This window comes from Lutjanus erythropterus, chromosome 6, assembly GCF_056507025.1.
Source record: "Lutjanus erythropterus isolate fLutEry1 chromosome 6, fLutEry1.hap2, whole genome shotgun sequence".
In the NCBI taxonomy this organism is placed as follows: Eukaryota; Metazoa; Chordata; class Actinopteri; order Lutjaniformes; family Lutjanidae; genus Lutjanus; species Lutjanus erythropterus.
The window spans coordinates 21,102,872-21,129,497 of record NC_139322.1 but is presented as its reverse complement, the minus strand read 5'-3'; the positions used below and the strand labels follow the sequence as shown (position 1 = coordinate 21,129,497).

General features: G+C 40.7%; 1 protein-coding gene across 1 annotated transcript; it reads left to right on the top strand.

Moving 5' to 3' along the window:
- The first annotated feature begins 8,299 nt into the window (after nt 1-8,299).
- Nucleotides 8,300-17,804, top strand: LOC146325242 (potassium voltage-gated channel subfamily A member 3). The gene is made up of 3 exons (XM_084721141.1): nt 8,300-11,727; nt 16,664-16,739; nt 16,891-17,804. Exon 1 carries the CDS (start codon nt 8,875-8,877, stop codon nt 10,486-10,488), a length of 1,614 nt encoding a protein of 537 aa, XP_084577267.1. The 5' UTR covers nt 8,300-8,874; the 3' UTR covers nt 10,489-11,727; nt 16,664-16,739; nt 16,891-17,804.
- Nucleotides 17,805-26,626: the final 8,822 nt, after the last annotated feature.

Below are 26,626 nucleotides of genomic sequence, written 5' to 3'. Positions count from 1 at the left end.
TCCTATTAATTCATCTTTTTTTTCTGTGTTTGTGCAATCACGTGTGGTGGTCCACATGCATGCTTACCTACACGCCCACTGTTTGTTTATCTCTTTGTCTCCGCCCTGCATGCAGACATGATCATCTAGCTCAAACACAGCCGCAGCCTGCCAAGCTTCAGCTGTGTTCCTCCCTCTCCTCTCACCCTTTCTCCTCCATCCCTCTCTCGGTTGCCGGGGTTACAGCAGGACCTGATGCAGCTTCTGGCCAGTCAGGCTTTGTTCTACAGATGGCCCTGTCCTTTCCTCCTCTCTGCTTCTCCTCCTGTCTCCTCTGTCATATGCAGCTGCGCTCCAACCCTGATATCTATACTTATGCTAATATGAGCAGTTGATTAATGAGTCCACACACACAGGTGCTTTGTCCATATGGACAACCCTCTTCATTAGAGAGCTTTCAGATTAAAGCCCCCCTGTGTGCTTTTACTGTTTATGTGCATGTGGATAGGATAAGGATGTGGGATGGATGAGAGCATGTCACTGGCTGAGTAACAGGAAGACATTGCTTGTAAAAAGTGGAGTGATTGGAATCTGGATCTAATTTATCATATAGATTACTGGTGGATTTAATTAGGTGTCTGGGGGGTAATGAAGACTCATGACTTGGGCTGTCATTGCAACTCACAATAGCAAATCACTGCTTTTGTTAGCACAGCCAGCAATAACAATAATGCTGTGCAAATTATTTTTAACACAGTTTAACTTTTCTCATTGAAACCAAAAGTACTTGCAGAAAAAAGGTTGCTACAATTTGAGATTTTCTATGTAAATCCTGTATGCCATGACTCTGTCACCATATAAATTAGACTCCGGCTGCTGTTCCCTTGTGAATAAAAGATGTCTGTCTGTCTCTTTCTTTCTGACATTAGTCCTCCTGTCATTCCCTAAGGCCTCTCCCGGGGAATATAACTCGAGAAGAACTTAAACTTTCTCTGCAGCTCAAGGGACATGTGATCAACCAACATTTATTTCCAGAGCCACACCGATGGGATGTCTCAGCACAATCTCAGCAACTTCAGAAAAGTTTTCTCATCATACAATATAGCCTGTTTTTTAGATTTATGTGTTCACACATGCCCATGCATATCATTACAATTTGATCTTCCTGGGAATATCTTTACTTTTTTTTACCTATAAAGCAAAAACACATGATATAATAGCGTTACACTTTTAGTTGTCCAAACTGAAATATCTCAAAAGCTATTGGACTGATTGGCATGAAATGTTGGACATTCATGCTGAATCATGCTTACTTTGGTGAAGCTCTAACTTTTCATCAGCAGGCTGACATTTTTGCGTTTAGTGATAAATCATTACAAGTCATAGATGGATTGCAGTGAAATATAAAGGAAAAATTTTGCACTTTTCATGTGGGTGTCCAGTCAGTGTTGATGGTAAATGTGGTCAACTGATGCAAATTCCTCAATGCTGCTATACTGACCAAGAAAACTGAGTCCCCCTGCTCACAGAGCCATACGGCAGTGCCTACATGTACCAGAATACATTGCAGGCAAGCTTGTGACTCCCACACCCATGTTATCACTACTCTAGTTTATAGCTACTATTTTTTGGCCTAAACATAGTTTTAGGTGACAAAAATACTCATCTAGCACACCTCCTGGCTAGCCAGAGGAGGATACTAGAAATCCAAACTCAAATATCCTGTAATTCTTCTATAGTGACATCACAGGATGCAGGAAAACAACAGCTTTTACTGTAGAAAAAAAACATTTTCTTGATCAATCTAGCAGACACAGGAATTTATGATGTCAAATGACTACATTTACCATTAATGCTGACTGGACATCCATACAACCATCAATACAGATATCCATGGTGCCAATAGGATGAATCTTGACTTGGTTATCATCTGAATTTTCATCTAGTGCTATCAGCAGGTTGGCATTGGTTAATTAGATTAGAGACATTCATATCTTTTCAGGATTAATCATAACAACTTTGGTGATCCTCTAGTGATTCATCTATCACTACCTTCAGATCAAACTTTTAAGTTGTACAGCACTCTAAAGATGAAAAATGAAGCAAATGATAAAATCTGTAGGTGCTCGAAGGCTGGTTCCAAAAATCAATCCCCATAGAACCACATATTAAAATGCCCAGCAGAAATAAATATGTTTATATGTCATCTGTTTTTTACATTAAGGCTTAAAGTTATGCGCAATTAAGGGAATCCCTGCTTTGAGTGACAAGTGGATATTGTCAAATGGCTAGTCACCAGGAGGCTGCTGCTTTGGCCACCTCACCCACGCTCCACCTCTTTGCCTATTTTTGAATTAGCCAAGAGTAAGGACATCATGAATACTCCATCCACTATTTATTGCACTGTTTATGGTGCTAATAAGCAAATGCTAGCATGGTAATATGCTTAAGTAAGACTGTGAACATCATATCAGTTAAGTATCAGAATTTAAGCAGTGTAATGTTGACTATGCTGGTATGCAGATGTTAGCCTGTAGCTCAAAGCACCACTGTATCAAGTACAGCCTCACAGAACTGGTCTTGGTATATATATATTTTTTTTTAGAGCCAGCTTTGTTTAGCAAGCACAATTGGTGCACAAGGAAGTTGGCATTAGGCCTGCAACAATGTTAGATTCATTGTGACGACAAGAAAGAAAAACTAAAAACATCCTATGAGGAAAGAAAGTGAGCAAACATCGGCTCGGCCGGATGGACAGCAGCATAGCCTAATTAGACACAAGGAAAGACAAACAGCAAGCAAACTAAATGTTCCATTACAGCAGTAGTGGAAATAGTGTGCAGGGCAGTGAGGCAGATGGTCATATTTCCTGATGAGATGGCCTGAAACATTTTTGAGAGAAACTAATGCACATGTAGTCTACTTGTGAGGTCAGAGCTTACAACCACATATAAATGCTGACCGGTGGACGCCGGGACAGGTTGCCAGATACGTGATTCCCAACCTTGGTTCTCTCTTAAAGACATTAACTTCACCCTTTTTCCAGGAACCGTGCAAATGGATGCTGCTGTGCATCCCTCACAGAAGATCCAAACCAGCCCATTTTCTCAAGTGCAACCAGATGTCCATGACCTCAGCCAGCTGAGCTGTTCTTCCTGCAAAATGACCCACTTCCCCCTCACATGCTCTTTGGGCCTGTTTCAATGCCTTTCAGTCAGCCACATTCCAGTTTGAGGCATTCAAGTGCAATGTGCAAGGTAGCCTAATTTCGTAGGTTAATAAGGGAGTTGGGGTGGTCCTATATTTAACATGGAGAGTGGAAACCACATTAAAAGGCCCTTTGGCTGTCCCTGAGCTCTTTCCCTGTGGACTGACTGGCCCTTTTAATACAAGACAGCTTCAATGTGGCCTCAATAGGAAAACAGGCTCTACACTGAATGTATCGGAGTCACAGTCACAGCCCTCAGTAATTATTGTCATTATACTGATACATATATAGTTATCAGAAATGTAACACACAGACCCAAAGTAAAGATCTAACTTCTTCTTAATGAACCTAATTTAAATTTCTTCCTTCTTCGCTGCTCTTTTTACTTTTACGACAACCATAAAATTGTGCTTGGTTGAGAAAACTTGGGGAAACAAAAAACACAAACAAGTATTCACATGATTAATTTAAAGGCATACTATGCAGATCTTAAAAACAATGTATAGAAAAATAATCCCTGAAATATGTGGTGATGTCTGTATCTGCAGACATCCTGCCCTCTGCCTATATTTTCTTATTTTCTCATTTTGCTGTGGTACATTTCCCGGCTTCAGCCTTTGGGCAGTGGTGTGTAGCTCCCAGCCAATAACAGCACGCAGGCTGTGAAGTCAGGACACAGTAAAAACACAGCAACCAGCATTAACATCACTGTCAGTGTATGTCTCCTCTGCTCTCTGTCTGTGAGAGCCGTAGAGAGAGACACACAAACCTAGACACAAACAAGGAGAACAGGACTATTCACAAAAAAATGTTATTGTGCAGAGGTGTGGGTGTGTTTATCTGTGCTTTAGAACATAACTGCTGTGAAACAATCAGAATTTTTTATAATATATCAATGGTCACTAATGCATTAACATGTTAGAACCATTTTAATGATGTTGTAAGTCAGGTTGGAGCTAATTTTAACAACTTTACAGTGTTCATTCTGTAACAGTGCATCGAATTTTAGAAACTGATAGTGCTGTCAGTTCTCATTTCTTGATCTGAAAAGTAAGTAGTAGCAATAGCTGAAAAATAAATGTAGCTTAGTGGAGTAAACAGAACAGTTTTTCCCTATTAAACACAATGGAATAGAAGTGTAAACTAGCAGAAAATTAAAAGTACAAGTGTCTATACATTATGACAAATGTAAGCATCTGTATGGCATTATATTCCATTGAAATGATTAATGAATAGGTCTATTATAAGCAACAGGTTTGACCAGTCAAATGTTTTTGAAATGAGTCAGATCCTGCTACTGTTTTTGTTTGTTTGTTTGTTTGTTTGTTTGTTTGTTTGTTTGTTTGTTTGTTTTACTGTGTTTTAGACTTGTTAAAATAGTGTATGTTGGTCTGTCTTTCTGTTTTGGAACTTATCTGGAAACAAACAAAAGGCTGGTCTGCACAAAGTAAACTATATGTTGTAGGTTTCTTTTTTCTTTCTTTCTTTCTTTCTTTCTTTCTTTCTTTCTTTCTTTCTTTCTTTGTTAAAACCCCTGTTGGTGCCCCCCAGTGGTGATAAAAGGAAAGACACTGTGGGCAAGTTAAACAGTTCACTTATGGGTTCAAGCTGGGATTAGTCATGCGGCCTGCAGGGAGTAACTGTAAACAAATCCAACAGTATCCTCACAGTGCAGGAGGATGGGGTTACATGTCAGGCTGCGTGTTACCTGACATTGCCCATGCTGATGGGCAACTTTTCAGATAAGTCCAGTCATCTGAGGCTCATTTTAATTTAATCTAAGCAGATGCTTGTGAGCAGCAAACACAGCCACCCCTCACAATTAGCACAAGGTCTCTTTCCTCCTTTTGGTTGTGTTTCTACCACTTGTTGATGTGTTGTTTGAGAGTGTGTTTGCATGTTTGACTGTGGAGCGTGAAGGTAAGACAGAGTGAGAATGTGTGCAAGGTCGACTCCATCTGTGAAAGACATCAGAGGAGCTGAAAGACAGCTGCTGAAAGGGTTTACAACACTCTTAATATTTTCTTTGTTGAGCAGATTCAGCTTAGCAACCAGTCATCTTGCATGCTTTTTCTCTGCGATTTTATTCTCAGCTCACACCAACATCCACCCACATACACCCCCACCCACACACAGAGGGGTTTTTTTTATACACAAGTGTTTGGCATTGGCAGTACTTCTTATAAAAACCTTCCACTGACAACATTTATCCCCTAACCCAGAGCAACTCTTTGTAGAAGTGAAGACCTGCACAATGTCCTCACCTTGCGGGATTGTCCTACTTTCCTCTAACCTTGTGAGAATGTATTTTATATATACGGTAAGTATACACAGTCCACACGCTGTCCATACAAGTCATCAAGTTCAAGACAGAGCAGGCTACATATACACTGTAATTTGTTTGTTTAAATGAGTCATCCTCATCAAAGGATGTGCAACAAAGGTCTCCAGCTGGACTGGAAGAAAATGCTGTTGATGGTCAGTGTGTTAACCCCTTACACCACTAGAGCAGCTGAAATGAGTAAAGCCAATGTAATGAGCAGCCAATTGAACAGTCTCGAGCACTATTTAGCTACAGAGGCAAACAGGGAATAAAGGCACTCAGGTCAAAATGTAAATAAAAGCTGGAATATTTTTTTTTTATTAATTCATTCCCACAGTATGTATGATCATCTTGGTTATTGGCAGCTACAGTTTACATATGGCGGCTAGTGGCTATGCCAGCCTTCTCTGACCGCTTGTCTTTCTCACCAAGTTTTAGAGTGGTTACTGTTACTGTCTCCTCCCACTCAGGTTGACTTAATCAATGAGATTGTTTCTGCTTGCAGGAGAGCTCTGACACAGAGATATTTTAGTTAAAAAAAGAAACATTAAACTCTTGGTTTCTCTTGGTAACTTTCACTTTGTGTGCTTGTTTGTGTGTTTGTTTGTTTGTTTGCATTTCACTGTGAAATTATAATTGGAGAAGACAACTGGAGAAATAACTAAGAAAATATTTTGTGGTCAATTTAGCTTACAAAGAATCATTGTTTGGTTCCTCATAATATTGCTATAATTACGTTATTATAATGACATTTTATTGCTTTTTTCACATATTATTATGATGAAATATGTGGTTACTTTTCAAGTACTGACAATTCCAGAGTTGGTCACTCTTAGGGCTGAGTATCATAATGTAAACATATATCCTGTGAAATTTGCTGCTTGTATCCTGCACAACCAATTTCTGTATCTCTGTGTAATGATCCCTTTTCACATTGCAATATCTATTTCCATTTTTTCTTTTATGATGCTACACACCAATGCTTATGCATTTATCCTGTACCCATATACCTATATCCATATTTATATTTACACATACACACAGTTTTTTATTCAGATTTTTTATACTTTTATCTTTTTAAAAAATATTTTATTCAATTTTTACTCTGTTTGTATTCTGTTTATCACTCACTTCTTTTCTACCTGTACTATGGATCCTTGAGCTGTTGTAACAAGCCAAGTTCCCTGGTGTGAGATTAATAAAGTTTATCTTATTTTATCTTATCTTATCTTATCTTATCTTATCTTATCTTATCTTATCTTATCTCTTATAATTGTACGTAGGCTAAATGTCACTGGTGAGCATTCGGATCTTACAATCCATAAGAGTACAAACTGGTCAGGTGGTGGTAAAGCCAAAGATTACTCTCTCTTTCTCTGCCTGTGTGATCTGATCAAATCTGTCACAGGACCAGCGATGCTTTGTGCTGTAGTTGCCCTTTTGACATTCAACATCTTAGCCCTTAAATATTGTATGGGGCCAGTGTATATGTGTGGCAGGATTGTAGGTGTCTCTTGATGGCATAATCTTTAGCATTTCTTTAGAACATGGTACTCAATTTCTGTGTGTATACACTACATCTATATGAAAAGGCTCAATGGACCTCATTGTGTTTATGGAGAAAACCCATATGTTCATTTTCACTGCAAAAGTTTTACTTGGTAAATTACCCAAGTGCATGTCTAATTTGTTGACATATTACTCCAGTAGCTATAACATTAGCTCATCAGAGAAAATTCTACTCATGGTGCCAACCTCCCAAACTGAACTGGGTAAATCTGCCTTTTCTTTTCCACCCCACATGCCTGGAACAAGCTGCAAAGCACACTTAACTTGGAATCTTTTTACCCTTTCTTAACATGTTCAAAAGTACTTTAAATTTACAGAACAGTGTCATTGCTTCATGCTGTTATTTGCCATGATCCCTTTTAGCCTCTGATTCCTGTATGTTTTTTGTGGTTTGTTTTTTTTGTGATTGATGCAGGGTTGGGTAGCAATGGATTACATGTAACTGGGATTACTTACCCAGATTACGAACAATAACTAACTATAATCAACCTAGATTACATTTGGAAAATATGTTATTAGATTCTAGTTACAGTACATTGTCAAGGATTACTTGATTGCATTTTGACTACATGTTTACAAAACGGGAATTTTAAATTTAATGCAACTTTTTTTTCATGATAACCAATAATCTATCAACTCATAAAAATGTGTCTTAAAAAACTCAAATTATTGTGGCTACATCCAGTTATTTCATATAAGGTGTGACATTTTTAAGTTTGATTTTGAGGTAATCCAAAAGTATTCAGATAAGATGACATTTTTTGTAATGCAGTGGATTATGTTACTAATTACAAAAACTGCGATGTAATTTGCATTATACTATATTTCAAAGTGTGGATGTACGTATTTGGTTGGTGTCTTTAGTTTTAAACCTTTCAGGGGGTTTTTTTCTGCTCATCTGTCTCCCTGACAGAAAGGATAGTATTTCAAAGGGACCTTCCTGGTTAAATAAATCATAATAAATAAATAAAACGTATTTGATATTCTTCTCCATATTGCTATTACTCGAACAAGACATTTCTTTTTCTCAGAACGACCTGTTTGACCTCTTTTCTCCTCCCTTTCCCAACCCCCGCCCTCCCTTTTTGCTCCTCCTCACCTCAACACGTACCATCGCCACTTTGGACTCAAGCATCAATTAATACTTAAGATTTCACGTGCGATGCCAGTCATTCCAAACAGCATTTCTTTGCGCGTAATCGAGGAACCAGTGTCTCCAAATGCGTTTAAATTCACCATGGCACATCCGAATTCGTTTCTTGGATGAACAAAAGACGCAAGAAAAAATGTGGTCCGTCTTTTAAGACTGTCCTGGAAAAAAAAATATGTGGCTCTGATATATTTATGAATAGCCTATTTGACAATGTCCTATCTGTGGGCAATGACCTTGTTTAAAAAGAAGACTGATTGAACTCGTGAGTGTGTGTGCGTGTGTGTGTCTACATTAAGACGGAGGAGAGAGGGGCAGAGAGAGGCGGGCACGCCCAGGCGCTGGTGTTGAATGACGCCCGTCTGTTGCTTCTTGTGTACATCGGTGCGTCCTGCGATTGGCGGAGGACAGGAGGGGAAACAGGGAAAGGTACCCAGCTCCGGCGCGCCGTGGGCGGGTGGAGGGCCTGTTTATAAACCCAGTTCTCTCCCTGTGGGCGGGAGCAGCAACAGTAGAGAGTGAAAGTGAAGCGAAGGAAGAGAGTGAGAGAAGGAGAGGAGACGGTGGAGGAGAGGAGACGAGGCTGTGGCGGCGGCGGCTGTGGTTGACCGGGGTTCGCAGAGGGGGCGAGGCGGCCGCCCCTGTATGCGTCTTCCTCCACCACCACCACCACCGCGCATGGACGACCACCTCAGCCTCCTGCAATCACCCCCGCCGAGCGCGACCAAAACCCGGGGCGACAATCTGGTGAACCACGGATACACGGAGACAGAGGCCGACGTAATGACGGTCGTGGCGTGTGACAACATGCTGGAGGAGTCAGCAGCTCTGCCGGGCCACCACTCTCTGGACCGGTACGAGCCGGACCACGAATGCTGCGAGCGGGTCGTTATCAACATCTCAGGGTTACGCTTTGAGACGCAGCTCAAGACTCTGTCCCAGTTCCCGGAGACGCTGCTGGGGGACCCTAAGAAGAGGATGAGGTACTTTGATCCCCTCCGGAACGAGTACTTCTTCGATCGGAACCGACCCAGCTTTGACGCCATCCTCTACTACTACCAGTCCGGCGGGCGCATCAGAAGACCCGTAAACGTGCCCATTGACATTTTCTCTGAGGAGATCCGCTTCTATGAGCTGGGTGAGGAGGCTATGGAGAAGTTCAGGGAGGATGAGGGCTTCATAAAGGAGGAGGAGCGGCCACTGCCAGAGAATGAATTTCAAAGACAGGTGTGGCTGCTGTTTGAGTACCCTGAAAGCTCGGGTCCTGCCCGGGGCATCGCCATAGTGTCCGTGTTAGTCATTCTCATCTCCATTGTCATCTTCTGCCTAGAGACACTGCCTGAGTTCAGGGACGACAACAGGGATCCGATCACCATCGCGCCCGTCATAAATGGCACACTCCCCTATTTCATCAGCCCCTTCTCTGACCCCTTCTTTGTGGTGGAGACGCTCTGCATCATCTGGTTCTCCTTCGAGCTGCTAGTGCGTTTCTTCGCATGCCCGAGCAAAGCCACTTTCTCCAAAAACATCATGAACATTATTGACATCGTGGCCATCATCCCCTACTTCATCACTCTGGGCACAGAGCTGGCGGAGAGGCAGGGGAACGGACAGCAGGCCATGTCTTTAGCCATCCTGCGCGTAATCAGGCTCGTCAGGGTGTTTCGTATCTTTAAACTCTCACGCCACTCGAAGGGGCTCCAAATTTTGGGACAGACTCTGAAGGCCAGCATGCGTGAGTTGGGCCTGCTCATCTTCTTCCTCTTCATCGGTGTCATCCTCTTCTCCAGCGCGGTCTACTTCGCAGAGGCAGACGACCCAGATTCGGGTTTCAACAGCATCCCGGACGCGTTCTGGTGGGCTGTGGTCACCATGACAACAGTGGGTTATGGGGACATGCACCCCGTGACAATCGGGGGGAAGATTGTGGGCTCTCTGTGCGCTATCGCCGGCGTGCTCACCATCGCCCTCCCTGTGCCCGTCATCGTTTCTAACTTCAACTACTTCTACCACCGGGAGACGGAGGGCGAGGAGCAGGCTCAGTACCTACACGTGGGGAGCTGTCAGCCGCTGGCAGACACGGAGGAGCTGAGGAAGACGCGCTCCTCTTCCTCACTCAGCAAGAGCGAGTACATGGTGATAGAGGAGCACGGCATTAACAGCGCGTTCAAGCAGCAGCCCAACTTCCCCACCACCACCGCGCAGAACAACTCGCAGAATTGTGTGAACATAAACAAAAAGATTTTCACCGACGTGTAGCCAAATTTTTAGAGTCATATGGCCCTGAACGCAGGAGGAACACACAGCTGCACCAGCGCGTTGAAGCAGCAGGTAGATCAGATGGAGAAAGAAAGAAAGAAAGAAAGAAAGAAAGAAAGAAAGAAAGAAAGAAAGAAAGAGCAAATCCTGCCTGTTCTGCTTCGTGCTCCATTCAAAGAATCAGGATTTTATCATTTCAGTGATCTGAATTCATAATTCTGTCTGGTTCCATTTGCGCTTGGAGAGAAAAGAGCTCCTTAAAGAGTGTTTAGGCCTCCTATTCTTCTCTGAGTGAGAGGATTGACCTGTTGTGCGTTGTGCAATAGCCAAAATATGATCACAACAGGTAGTAATAGAAGCTTTATAACTGTGAAAGATGATGTATGCTACTCGAAGGACACTCACATTGTATTAACATGCGTTCTGAGTCGTGATTCGTCAGTCATAGCCTCTGTACAGTATAATATTCAGAATCATTTAAAATATGTGTGTCTGAAAAACACAGTTCTGCATATATTATTCAAATTAGACCGTTCTGTGCTCTGCCTTTATTGTGCGTTAAAGTCTAGTCCAAATGCTACTGTCTTTAAAAAATAATCCCTTATGATGATTCCTTGATATGAACTGTCCTGGTAGGCTATTTAATAACGCGTAAATGGCACCATATAAACACAGAGGGGCCAGCCGCAGCCGACTGTTAGCGTCTCATTATCGGTGCAAGACATACACACACGTGAGGGAGGAAAACACACACACAGCGATCAAAGATGGAGCGTGCTTCTCTTTGGATGCCTCAAATATAGCCCGCTGTGATGCAGTCTCCATGGTGACGGTCGTTTCCTCGGTAACCCCGGTCACCGTTGCCATGGCATCCTTGTTTCCACAGTAACCTCCCAGATGGCTTGGAAGCTATATTGAAGATTCTCATCTGAATCGCTCGTCTTCAGTCTCCAATAAAAGACGTGCGTAAAAATACAAGCCCCGACATGCCCAGTGCCACCAAGCGCTAATCAACAGTGACTTCAACACTGACACAAACAGAAATTGGAAGTAAGAAGGTCTGTTTACAAATTGCCACCATGAACTGAAAATGAACCAGGCACCGCTCAGAGAGGTGATGAGCCGGGAGAGGCGGGTGGAATTATGAATGGACTGGGAGCACTACACTATGTCTGGCTGTCTGGAGTGCGCTACTGCGGGCGCCCAGCAGAGGCTGCTGTTCTCCCACTGATCACACTGGTGAGTCCTCAGCGCTGTCATGTCCCATTCTGAATGATCCCTTTTGCTTTAGCCACGAAACCTCAAATGTTTTGACTGTTTGCAGATTCACACGTGTCTTATAGTCGTGTCAGTGCAGGCAGGTCAGTTCAATTTATTAGAGATCCAAATGGCACCTTCTGGAAATGACATCTTCATTCACAGGGTGCAGGTCGAAACAGTGCCATACAGCTCTTAACTGATGTCACAACTAGAGTTACAACAATTAGTCCATTACTCGATCAATTCTCAAAATTAGTCAGCTATTTAATAATCATTTTGAGACATTTTTTCAGGAAAAAAAAGTCAAAATTCTCTGATTTCAGCCTCTTATTTTCATTATTGATTAATCGGCAATTATTTTCACAATTAATTGATTAGTCTTTTATTCTTTAAAATGTCAACAAAGAAAAAGAAAGAAAGAAAGAAAACTGTTCTCCAGATCCCCAAGTGATGTCTTCACATTGCTTCTTTTGTCCAACCATTAGTCCAAAGCCCAAAGACTCTTGATTTGCCCTCACAAATGACAAAGAAAGCAGAAAGTCTTTGATTCAACTAGCTGGAAACAACAAATGTTTGACATTTTTGCTTGGAAAAAGTAATTAAATAATGAATTAATAAATTAATTATCAAAATAGTTGGTAATTAATTTATTAAATTATATAAAAACAATGGTCAGTGGAGTGGCTGGGTAAACTTGAACATTCTGGACATTTTATAACAGTAAATTGAATATCTTTGGGTTGTGGACAAAACAAGACATTTAAAGGTGTCACCTTGGGCTTTGATCAACACTTTTTACTATTTTCTGACAGTTTATAGGTCAAACAGGTTATCAATTAATCAAGAAAATGATTGAAAGATTAATAGATGATGAAAGTAATAATCAGTTGCAGCCCTAATATCAATGTGATGTAGGTGAGAGGTCACTGTGTTTCAATATAGTGATGTCTGTGCATGTTTAGAGCTCCATCAGGCTTTCCTATTTTCTTTAATAGGTGTGCTGCTCCTGCAGCGCTCCCAGGTTGTCTTTAACCTTCAACTGACTTTGTGCATGAATTGAATAAGGACACTAACAGTATGCACCCTCCCAGCTTGTCTCAGAGCTGCCTCCTGGTGGCCGTCACCTTGTGCTGATGGAACAGGTGGCTCATACCTGCTTTGTGACCTTGTTTTGCTATTGATGTAAAGAAGACAGGTAAAATCAGCTTAACACATCAGGCATGAAGAGCAAACAAAGAGCTGCTGTTTGACACTGGTCTTGTTGAATAAATTCTGTACTGATCGTTTTATTAGGCCTGCGCAATCAATCAAAATATTATTTAAATAATTCTATGGCCAAGTGCAATATCCAAATTGGAGAAGCTTCAGTTTTTTGATAAAGGTAAAAATGTGTGAGAAAACAGGATTTTTAATGAAGTACTGTAATATTGCAGAGATGCCCTGGCCTACAAATCTTGTTCTGCAGATGAAAGAAAACAGGTTCGTCTGATACAGACCTCAACAAATGTCACATTATCATGATTTTAGTAGTTCTTTCAAGTAAAAATGAAAATTGTGATGCAAAAATGATCATTCCCACTAGTCGTGAATCATATTGCAATCACAATTAATGTCAAAATAATCATCATATGAGATTTTTTACCATATCATGCAGTCCTTTTTCTTATTAATTGTTTAATGAGTTGAGATTGTTTTTGTATGCAGGTGTTTTATTATGCATTTAATTTGCCAAAACAGCACTTATCACTTGCATGCTTTTAACAACTAGGTTATATTGTAGACTCAGTTTGTGAATTTGAATTCTAAGGCTTTTTGAAAACCCTTTTGCTACAGTATTTTCCTGCTCTACATTCTTGTCATTGAAACGGCTGCAGTGCCATTCCTGCAGATTTATGTCTAGATTTATGTTCTCTGTCCTCCCTGACTGTGATTACTCCAACTGAAACAATGAGATGGATGAGAAAGAAATTGAATTTTTAAAAAGGCAGAATGTGAAATCTGTCAAGCAACCATTTTTTGAATCTATTATCTATTTAGTGTGGGCATGTATGTGTGCACACGTGTTTGGTAGTACACTAATACATAATATGTATGCCTCTGCAGTCATGGTTGAGTGATAATTAGGACAGTCTCATTAGCTGGCTCAGCCTAAAGGCAAAGTGGGAGGTCCCATAGAACAACCTTTTCATTGATTATTCCTTTCCATTTTGACCCCTGACCTTGACTTCATATTTTTTCAGCAAAAACCTCCACAGTGGTCATCATTTAAATGGCTTGTTCATTTCTCAGGTCACATAAAAGCTCCAGTGAGGGGAAACACTGGTCTATTGATCAGAAAGCAAGATAGATATATATGGAGGAGACGGGAGCTACTTGTTTATCATCTAACTAGATTGGTCAGTCTGGAAGCTATTCTCATGGGTACGGCCGGGCGGGATGGATTGTTAGAGACAAAAATGCAGATATAATACAGTGCTGTGCACTCTCACGTTCTCAATTCTTATTCCAGCCACCTCTGTTAATGTTCATCTCTGCAGCTCTCTCAAATTTTAGATTTGTTTCTATCACAGACTCTAATTATTTATTTTATTTGTCGTTTATTTGTTAGGGACAGATACAGTGAACACAAAACAACTGAAAATGGCTGTCTGATGCAAGGATCATAGTGTTTCCAGCAGATGCTGATTTGCAACACTCGTCCCTAGAGAGGCTTTTATGCAAACAAGAGATTGTAACAGTGAGATAAAAAGATGGTAAATTGAGTACAGTGAGATATCTTCAAGCACACACTTTTGAACAAAGGATAATACAACTTTCACAATTCACTGTACGCACATTGATTGATTGATAGAAATTCACTCTCCCACCACCTATGGTAACATTCAAAGGTTATACAACTTAACCTAATGCAAGAAAAATAGGTAAACAAGGCACCAAGGCATCAAGGGCACCAGCATGCATAGAAACATACATAACACAAAAACATCTCAGGGAACATTCCCATGCTTCATTTCCTTCAATCCTAGTTACCATGCGTGTCACAATTTCAATATCAAATCAAAAATCTATCAAAATTCAATAATCTAAATCAAAAGCAGAATTGGCGATTCGCCCAGTATATTTTTTTCTCTCCACCTCTGCCTACTTGTGGCCTCTGGTGCATGTGAGAAGAAAAAAAACACTTCAAACACGACACAGCATAGCTTGGCGCCTGTTATATCACACTTGCTACCGTGCAGCCTATCTTTTTAAAGAAGAAAATGAAACTGTAAATCAAGGCTAGATTATCTAACAATGGCATAGCTGTCGGTGCTAAAAAAAAAATTTAAATCAAAAAATTGAATCCGATTGTGACATTTTAATCAAAAGTCAAACTGGATATGGACAATTGTGACACACCCACTAGTTCCATACATATATATCAGTCATAAAGTTATCAGAGCCTTAAGAATAAACACACCTCAGGAAAGGTTGCCATGTCAATGTAAACCTGTCAGCTGACCCTTTAACAGTTATACCTTGTCTTCTAAATAGTAATAAAATGCATCATATCTCTAATCAGCTGTGCAAATGTTGGGTGGTTACAATCTATCCATCCGATCAAAATGTGTTATCTGGCAACCACTGTGGCAGGAGAGAAAAGACTCAATGGATTATTATTTGAAATAAGAAATTGTGTCATTACACCAAACATGGCAAGGGAGACTGATGGTTCCAATTATTTACCAGTAGTTTTGGGAAGCATATCAAATGTTAATTGCCAAAAAAAAAAAGAGATAACTTAGGGTTATCCCTTAGACAGGGTTTTTCAAAGTAAGAGAATGTAGGCCTCGCCTCAGGCAAAGTTTGGAAAAAGGTGCCTCCGCCTTTACTTGCTTACTTTCACACAATTCCTCTGTGGGATCATAATTATGTTATTTGATCCCATAGACAGTAAACAATTGTCCATATTCCAGTTTTACATAATGTCAAGCTACATCAAATACATAAAAAAAGGTTTGCCGAAAGACATTTATTAGTTTCTGACTCTGGGAAAAAAAACGTAAAAATTCCCCAATACTGTATCTCTGAACTCTTTAACCAAATCACACGCATTTAGGCTATTCTATGTGATCTCCTCTTGATAATTAATGTAAGAACTAATGTAACATTTTTTCACTTCTCTTCACTGAGTTCTCCCTGAAACTGTTTGGAACTCCCCCCGGGGAGGCCTGCTTCCCACTTCCCCAAACCTCTGACTTAGGACAGTCCCACAACATGTGAATTAAAGTGGTTTGGGACTACGAAGCACACATTCAAAGGTGTTTAAAAACTAGACATGAGCACAATTTTGTGAATTAACTAGAGTCTTGTAGCTCTCTTAAAGGTGGGGAAGTTTGCAGCAAATTTCAAGTGTTTCAAGTGTTTGCTCCTTTCAATTACCTCTCCTTAGTTCCACTCCTCTTTCTTTATGTTTACTACAGTGTAGACATTTAGTTGATGCTCTTATACAGGGTAAATTGCAGTAAGTGGGCTATTAGGACACACATCTACTTCACGCAAAGACAGCTTAATGGGTAATGTGTCAGAGGGGACAGTTCGAGGGAAATTTTGCCCTTTGTGTTAATACAGGACAGTCAATCTTTCTTATTCAAGAGTTCTCCTCTCCTCTCCTCTCCTCTCCTCTCCTCTCCTCTCCTCTCCTCTCCTCTCCTCTCCTCTCCTCCTGAGCTGACAGTGTTTGCAGTTTGATTTTTGCATGAGTGGTAATGAGACAACAGGGAGAAAGAGGAGCAGCCTTGCGTTGTTAATAAGACCACCGAGCTGTGTGATGGGTCTGGCTACGCTGTGTCACTCTAACAAGTTTGCTTTTTCTTTTCCGCCTCCTCCTCTTCCTCCTCTTCCTCCTCCCTCTCCCCCTCTATCTCTCTTTTAGGTGAAAGTTGTTCCATTGTTTTTGCACAGACCTCCTGGAACCCCTGATGATCCCAATTAGACTGCTTCCCATTTAGGTAAATCAATTGTATTTGATTAGTAGAGTAGATATGACATTGGTGAACTTCAGCAAACATTCACTGATAATTAATTAGAAAGGTTTTGTCATTTTAGAGGTGAATGGATTACCCATTAACCCGCAGTGCCCTTTATTTATGTTTCTTTTAGGAGCAGAATGACTCTGGTCTTCCTGTTGGGCCTGATGGGCCAAAGTTAAGAGTTGAGACAGAACTCCCACTGGATCAATTTTTCTTTCCCTACCCTCCTCCTCCTCCTGACTCCTCGAACCTGGACTTCTAACAAGCGGTGCCTAGCAGGTCCCCCCCTCCAGTGGATCACCACTCAGTCCAAAATGCAACTAAATGCAATTGCAAGAATGAAAAAAAAAACATATATTTCCACATGCAATTTTGTAGCTTTTGCAGTTTTATGACTGCTTTGGTTCTGGAGTTAACACATTGTGAGTGGAGCCATCACAAGATGAAAAGTGATTCAGGCAGTGAAGGATTTCAGCTGGAGCTGTGTTATGGACTCTGACATTTCTCCACACCACTGTCTATATAAAAATTCAAAAGGACAGATTCAGGAAACAGCCAGCAAATTTTGCAAAGCACATTTCATTCCTGGACTTGGATTTCTACATATTTCTGGGTAAGGATATTCATTACGGACTGACAAACAGCTTTTGCTTCGAGTCAAAAGTGGCAACAACTGAGGCCAACCGTGATTTGCTGATATGAAACTGTGATACCAATCAAAGACTGTTAGCCATATGCCTTTCTTAGCTCTGTGTGCTCTGTATTGCTAATATGTGAAACACACACATGCTGTATGTACGTGTGCTGGTCACAGCTATTCCCCTGACCTGGAGAACAATACAGAGGCATGCATGCACACACAAACACAGACATACAAACACGCACACACATATATACACATGCCTGTGAATGGCTCTCTTGTGTCCCAGAGTGCACTGGTGTTTTTGTGAGGATGGGACAGGATATTGTCAGGGGAAGGCTGTGTGTACCAGTATTTGTTCTGTGTTATTATGTGCTGTCTTAAACATGACCCATGTAAAGAGATTATGAGTCGTGCTGTCTTTATTTTAGAGGAGCTGCTGCCTGCTTTCACTCAATTACTGAGATAATGGCGCTCATTTATGTCTGGGTTCAATTACTGACCCGCGTACAGTATATTTCTATTATGTCAAATATGACTAAAGACATTTGAAACAACATAATCTTTTCTGTGTGGATGTTCCCCAGTTAATCCACGTCTATCACTCATTCCACTATGTTGTTTTTTAGTTGGCAAACAATTCAATACACTGAATTCAAATGATATGTTAATTAGCAACATTTCTTTATGCTGTTAGAAAACATAATTTGGTCTGCATTATGATTCCCTCCAAACATATTTCCTGTTGCAAATTAGTTGTATATGTAATTTCTAGGAGACAGGGAAGCCTACACTTTTGGAAGGGGAGGATGAGGCAAAGTGTTTGCATTCTGAAAGCTCACCACTCGATGCTGCTAAATCCTACTCACTGGTCCTTTAATAGGATAAAGGTCAAATAATGGCAGAGCAAAAACATCAAATTGTGTATAGTAGTACAGCATCAAGTGATCACAGTACTTTCACAATATAAGGAATGTGATTGTCTGCATGAAAATATCAGTGACATATTTTAAGGGTTTAATCATTCAGTATCGTAATTTCTAAGTACAATTGCAGCATTATTATCCATAGATATGCTGTGACACAGGAAATGCCACAGTAACAAGTGTTTCGCATGCAGAGCCTCAGACAGCGACAGTCTTTGAGAAGAGAACAACAGTGTTTGGCTCGCAGCCCTTTTTAGACGGCTGGTTACAGGAAAACACACTCATACAACAGAAGTCTCCTCTGTTGTTGTGCAGAACAGACAGAACAAGGCAGCCTGTCTGTAACAGGGTGACCGGGCCAGTCCTTTATGACAGTATGATACTGCATTTATTTGTAAGAATCAATGAAACAGAAGGATAATGTCAAAAATAAAAGACGCTATTCTGTCTGACATTTTTAACTGTGTCATCAGAAACACAAGGGATTCATATTTGGCCTGGTGATTCCCAGTTTTGAGGAGAGCAGTATCTCAAGCTGCCACATGCTTGGCTGCTATCTGAACTGCATGACTGGAGCTGAACTGTGTCTGAGCCCAGTGGAAAACTTCATATCATCCCTGTGCCGAGCAGGAGGTAAATATTAACATTCTACCAGAGGTTTGCAGCCATCACACTGTCATCCTGTGTATGAGCCAGCGTGCTTTATTGCTCCAGTGAGCCCACCAGTCTGCTAATAACTCTGCCATCTCTCTAGGCTATTGTGTGTTCATGAGTATCAAACTGCTGTTCTGTAAAGGCATATTGGAAATGTAGTGGTCGTTCGAGACTAAATCTTTATCATTACAGCACAATTATGGACAATTCCCACTTAAACTCTTTCTCTTTCTGGCCTTTTGCTTGCCATTTTCTTAATGAAAGATATAACAACCTCTGAGATCACAAAAACACCTATGATGTCATCGAAGCTCGCAACCAGCCGTGGCGCTACAGCAGGAAATCTCCATGGCAACAAGGGAGGGTTGTTAGATATAGAGAATGGCCATATAGAACAGATTCAGCCCTCTACAGGTGCATGGAGCACCCGTAGAGCTGTCTCTATTAGTATCAACTGTTGAAGCGGTTGTGTGTGCATAGTGTCTGAGAAGGGAGGGGGTTGGTTGTGTGTCATTTTGTGTGTGTGTGTGTGTGTGTGTGAGTATGTGCCTCTGGCAGAGGATCAGTGTATTGCCCCACAGGCAGATTGGGTCTCACTGTGCAGCAGGTCTAAGTGGAGTTAAGACAATGCCAATGCGACTCATTCACAAGCCAACATCAGACTGTATACAAACACAAACAACATAGAGGATTACAGGGAAGAATGCCAACAAACAGCGAGTGATGAGAGAATATCCCAACATCTCAAAGACGAAATGACTCCAACAAGTGGTGGTTCTTTTTGGCCACTTGGGGGCAGCAGAAATAAGTTCTGACACATCATCAGCTTTTAAGTTTATGTGGTGATCCTGTTAGCAAACATGTGCTTAATTACACATCCAGCAGTAACAGAACAACATTAGTATTAGTATACATTTGAAGTTTTTTATCTGGTCTAAATTTAAGTCCAATATTCCCTCTTTTTTTGGCTCTGTTTTTGGTCTCTACCTACTCCTGAGGGAAATTTCGCTCGCATGTTCACCAGCAAGATGCTAACTGTGTTTGCCTTCTGTTTGGTGTTGAGCAGGTACTATACAATAAAGTTACAGGCCACACAACTAAACAGTGAGCAGAAACTCACTATAAATCTGTGAAAAGCTGAGAGAAGCTGCAGATTCTGGTGATAATTTTCTGTAGGGTCATCACTTTGAACCCTTTCAAAAATCTGATATAATCTGTTGATATACCCAACAGATAGATCTGGGCAGTATGGACAAAATTAAATATGACAACATTTGACCAAATTCATTACTATCAATATTGTGACAATATTGTAGAGATGACTATCGATGCTTTCACACAATATGAACACAATGAGATTTTTGATAATCATCAGTAATGTGAATAGGCAAGCTATAACAGCCTGGTAAATAATAATATAAAATAATATAATATAATAATTATTATTATATATTATATATTGATATATTATCAATATAACACCCAGCCCTACATGCCACCTTTCTTGTGACTTTCAACCCAGTGATATTTCCATGTTCACTAGCAGAGGCACACCATTGGCAGCTGGGAAGGATGGTTGCTAAGGAGGATGATGCTGTTGCTAGTGCTTCCACAGAAATCAGATTACTTCTAGATTCTGATAGGCTGATCAGTTCCAGCTTCCAGCCACGAGCGCAGGAGACAAGATGGGACTCCCTATCCAGACATGTGTTCTAGTAATGTAATGCAAACACACAAAACAGAATGATCTCAGACACACAAATATACACATTTAAACAATATACACTCAAAAACATCCAAATCCAGATGTTAAGACACATTAGGTTTTTTTCTGTATGGTGAACGGGACGATCTGCTGCCAGTCATCTCAGTCTCTGCTGTCAAAACAAAGAGACAGATGGTGGAGAGAGTGATAGTGTAAAGCAGACAGAGAGAGAGATGCTGCTGCGCTCCACTGGATGACTCATCACTCTGTCACTGTGACCTTTATCTGCTACCCTTTCCACCTCTGTTGTTCCATCCCTCCCCTTCATTTTCATTTTCTGCACACCTCTAACTACATTTCCTGCTGACTACGTTAGACTCCTCACTCCCTCGTCTACTCACGTCTCCCCTCCTCCTTAGTGTCACTGCACACTCAATGAAAGTTTGCCAAGTCACGCTGCCAAGCCTCAGAGTGAACAAGTTCTCTGCATATACAGTCTTGCTTTACAGGCTGAGGTTCTACTCTGAAACATTTGCTTGTAAGGAACCCCTTTTTTGATGAGAGGGTTCATTTGTAATCTTTGTAACCCAGAGAACCATTGTTGGATAGTGTTTCAAGGATTGTTGAAGAACTCCTTTGTCAGGGGGTTCTAAGTACCATTATAAAAGGGTTATTGGTAGAACTCCCTGTGTCAGTTCTAGATAAAACTCTCCAGATTAAAGTGTCTAAATCTCTATAGAGATCTCTTTCAGAAGGGTTTTTCCTGAAGGGCTGAGGTTCTATCCAGAACTGTTTGCCTCTGAAGAACACTTATTTAAGGAAAGGGTTTTGTCAAAGGTTCCTTGTAAGACCAAGGGTCACTTTTTTGGAACAAAGAGTTCTTCATTGATTGTGTAAATCCTTTTTGTACCATAAAATAAAAGAGTTCTCGGTAAAACCCCGACTGGATTCTAGATAACACTCATACACTCTTATAAGGGTTCCAAAAGGGTTCTTCCTGAAAGTCTGAGGTTCTCTCCGGAACCATTTGCTTGTGAAGAACCCTTTTTGAAGAAACTGTTTGTCAAGAGTTCTTTTTAAGACTTAGGGCCCTATCTTACACCTGACACAAAGCCATTGCACTTGGTGCACAGGTGGATTTGCTATCTTACAGCAGCGCAAGTGCCATTTTTGCCACATCTGTGAAATAGCAAATGAACTTGCGCCTGGTATGTGTGGCTGTGGGCAGGAGGGCTAAAAATGAAGGCATAACAAAGGCGTGGCACTACATGTTTGCTACCTTGCGCTCAGCGCAGTGGAGTAAAAACCACTTGAGCCTTAGACCGGCTAAAACCTGGTCAAAGCGCAAAGTCTGTGGAGTAATCGGTCTGAATTTGTTAAAACAAGGATTAAACAATTTTGATCTATAACATACAAAATGAGCCAGATGTTATATCTGACCATGACACCGGCCAGACCTTTGGAGAAAAAGGTCTGTGTGCTTCTGTCAGAGCTGGTTGGATATTCCCGTGCGTAATTTTGCGCACTTCAAACTTCAGAAACACTATCTGAGTCTGTTTCCTACACTCACAGTAGTGTTAGTGGGACAGGATGGGAGGCAGCGCTGAAGATGAGGAGGAAGAGGAGAAGAAGGAGGAGCATGGACAGCTGCGTAACTGCTCCTCAATCCAGCTCAGGTGAGCCACCTGCGACCCACCAGCAAAGGTGGATTGGGACACACCTTAAATAAATTAAATCCATTGCACATTACGCGTTCCACTTGCACTTTAGATCAGCATAAGACACAGCCCTAAGGATCCAATTCCAACTCTTTTGGAAGAAAGAGTTGTTCTGGAGTTGAAATCCTTAAAAACAAAAAAGTTTCAAAGGGGTTTTGTACTATAATATGAAAGGGTTCTTGATGGAACACGCTAAGTGGCCTTTAAATGAAACCCTTGGAATATAAAAAGGTTCTTGATAAGACCCCCTGAGTGGGTTTTTGTTAGCAACCTTAGAAAGTGGAAAGTTTTATGATAGAACCCCCGTAAAGGGTTCTGGGGAGAACCACTGCACCATAGAGGGGTTCACCTTTAGACCATCACATGGTGGGTCAAGGGTGAAACCATTCACAGAATCCTTTACATTGTGTACTATGTTGAACTCTCTGAAAGGGTTCCAAGAGGAATTGTTATAAAAGGTTCTACTGGTATCCAAAAAGGAGTTCTATTACAGGGACAAGCCAAAGAACTTCTACAGTTCTAGTTAGCCCATTTATTTCTAAGAGTGTGGAATTTAAAAGGGTTCTCAGTAGAAGCCCATGGGTGGGTTTTGGATTTAATCATTACACCATAGATGGGTTCTCTGTAGAATCTCTCGTAAGGATCGAACCTTTTAAATTTGGTGTAACCCTTTATTTTGGAGTATAACTCTCTGAAAAGGTTCTAAGTGCAACCAAAAAGGGGCTATTCTAAGGGGGCAAGTCAAAGAACACATAATGGTTCAAGTTAGCATCTTATTTCTAAGAGTGCAGCATACATATTCAGCCGTGCATCATACAGTATAGATATCATAAATATACTCCAATGTTTCCTCTCTGAATGAAGCCACACCTCCAGAGTTTGGTCATTGATTTTTCCTTGTTATTCGAAGGGGCTGGAAAAACAACAGAAAGTGAAACCACATCCAGAATCAATAGTGGAGTACTCTCTACTCTGAAAGTAAGGACATATCTCATCGTGAGAGCAGTGAACATCATCATCTGCCTGGCTGCTCTCAACAGGCAGGTAGAGAACTTCCAAGGTCACTCTCTAAATATAGAGGGATCCCAGAGGGAGACGTGCAGTGAGAGAGGCGGGAGTGACGGGAGAAAATGAGGAAAAATGAGGAACGAAGGGTCAAAATAAGCTCAAGTGGTAATTAAGTTTCTTGGCTGGTTGTCATAGAGGAGAATTCCTGTAGTGGGGTGCTATTTTGAGGCCCGCGTGTCATAATTAATTAGGAATGGAAGGACGATTTCCATGTGTTCACCGTGAAGTGAAAGGTTAGGTGGCGTGCGGAGCTGTCATTCAGTAATTTAATAATATTAGTGTGTCAGAGACCATGAGGGCCGAAAGTGAGTATATAAAAACAAAAATGATCCTATACTTAACTGCTTAAATGCTTGAATACCGAAACAAAGACCAATTGCGAGGCAGAGTTTGCCCCCTGACTTTTGTTACATGAAGTTAACCAATTTATTTTGCTGTGCCAAGTCACACTATCAACAAATGAAAGTATATTAAAGAAAAGAGATTCAGTTTTTGCTGTTCTTCTTCTTTCATGTTGTTTTTCATTTAAATTATGTTTAACATAGAGTTTTATTACTGTGTTGATATGTATACAATGTATAAGTGAATATGTATTTGCATTTATGTAATCACTGTATACCGTATATGGGTGAAGGATAAAAACAGGTAAAATTGTTCAAAGTTTGTGTCAAAATGTTTAAACAAACGACCAAGTATCAATTATATATATTGACACAATAGAGTGTAATAAAGAAATAAAGAAATGCATGAATGAATAAATGAAAAAGTAATTATGGATGTATTAAATTACATTATTTATTTATTCACGTATCTATGCATTTTATTATATGATTATATATTTATTAAGGTTAAGTTAGTTTCAACCCTTAAAACCCTCCATACAAGTGTGCATATGTGTATGTATTGTATGTGTGTACTTGGTTTAGCTACTCCATTCTCCATTAAAGTTTCTTTTCAGTTTTCTCTTTTTTTTTATTCATTTATTTATTTAAGCATTTTGTTATATAATTATATACTTATCAAGTATTAAATTCTATAATTATTCATTAAGTTATAAAAGCATTTTATTCTGTAATTATTATAATTTAATATCTTGCAAGCATTAAATTGTCTAATTATTTATTCACTTATGTAAGTACTTTATGATAGAATTATATATGTATTTGTATATTTTTTGGCCCTTAAAACCCTCCATACCTGTGTGCATAATTGTGTACATATCATATGTGTGCACTTGGTTTAGCTTCTCCACTCCATTAAAGTTTCTCGTCTTTCAGCTATAAAGAGACACCTTACTATGACTTTGTCTAAATGTGTTTTTCAGTGTGCGCACGTGTTCTGGTGGCGTGTACAAGCACATACCATTACAGTAGCTTATTACACCTATGTGAGCATGTATGTGTCTGTGCTGCAGTCTGTAAGTGAGTGATCACCTGCTGCAGCACCAGCAGAGGTCACCCAGGACAGAGCTCCTCCCCTGCAGTCTGCTGTCATAAGTTGGATCAACAGCCTCCACCCTCTCCCTCATTCTGTTACTTACTCACTCTCCACCTCCCTCTCCCACTTCCACATGTTCTGCTGCATAGAAAAGGGTGGAGATTTTAGGTGTGTAGCTTTGCTGACTCACACCGATGCACTAATATGCTGATCATCTCACAGTTTATCTCATCTGTGCTATTTGTGTGGGACTGCAGTGAAATTATTCTCTGAGTGAATTAATTGAATGTGCTTATATCGTTATAATAATGGATTCTGTGCACATTATGGAGTTCTCAAAGCACTTTACTGTTGTTTATCATTATTCCATCTACATAAAATATTGGGTGTCTTACTCTTATAAACATTTCTGTCTAGACGGTTTGGGGCTCCCCTCAGCTGGGGACCTTGCCGAGCCGCCACAGTGCACCAGCTGGCACAAGAAGTCGGAATTAAATTAAAAAATAAAAAGCGCTCAGACGTGGTTACAGCAGTCATGTGGGGTCATTAGTTGAAAAGCATTCTTAAGTTTCTCTCTGAGGTTCCATCTGGTCTGCTCAGCTGAACACAAAACAGAATCAATGGTCCCATCCTGAGACTTGGCACGACCTGAAGGTGAGAGGGAACTGGAGACAGAATTAAGGGTCTAAAATGCTGGGAGGGTTAATGGCCTCCAAAACCCTGGGTCGACTGTGTGCCAGCTAGGACTGGACATTGTTTAAAGAGTGACAGTACCTGTTACAATGCTGGCAGGCTACCCTTAATGTGATACTGATATCAACAGACTATTTTATTTAATAGTCTTTAGGGCTTTTCACACTGCATTTGGCCCAAGGTTAAGAGGGCAATTAGCCCCAAGCTAAGGGAGCTGTTACCCCGAGGCTAAAACAGCTTTTACACTGGCACAATCTTGGCACGTTCCAAAGCGGGCTAACCCTGACTTTAACCTAGGACTAGCTGGCTCAGCTCCAAAGCAGGGTTAGCCCCAAGTTTTTGGGGTTATCCCCTGAAAATCAACAAAATTAAGGCAACACTGAACTGCCAACACTGCTGAATACACCACACTCAACTTCACCACACCACAGACTGTATGGGCTGTAGCTGCTGCAATAGTTGGCCAATCACATGTGGCATGAAATCAAAGAACATGTGGAGATTCACTGCAAGTAAAACCAAACTGTGATTTTTTTGTCTCTAGATCTGGGTACAAAATGGTTGAATGCATGTATCTTTTGACTGGGGAAGTTTTGAAACTACTCTGAACTGAGTCATTTCAGTCGATACCTTAAAGGAACCTTACAGGTATCAAGTGTTGATACCCAGCCCTAGTGCCAGTGATATAAATCCACTCATTCTCAACCAGTGGGCTGATTCATGGGCCTTGGAGCGCCATCGAGTGGGCCCTGGTGCCAGCGGTTCTGCCAAACGGTAGATTATAGCCATAACCTTTATGGGGGTAAAGCTACTTATTTTTTTTTTATATCTAAATGTGATTAAGAATTCAGATACATTTAAAAAAAACATCAGATTAAATAATTTCACTGAAAACACAGTTTGTTGAATGTGGTGAAATCCTGTCACAGCACAGTTAATTTTGTCTGCTGTTTTTGTCATGTTATGTGTTTTTTTTCTCATTTATGTGTGAAGGTGACTCCCACATTTTTTTTTAACTGTCAGAC

Coding starts and splice junctions, on each gene's coding strand:
- LOC146325242 (XM_084721141.1), top strand. CDS start 8,875: ATGCGTCTTCCTCCACCACCACCACCACCGCGCATGGACGACCACCTC.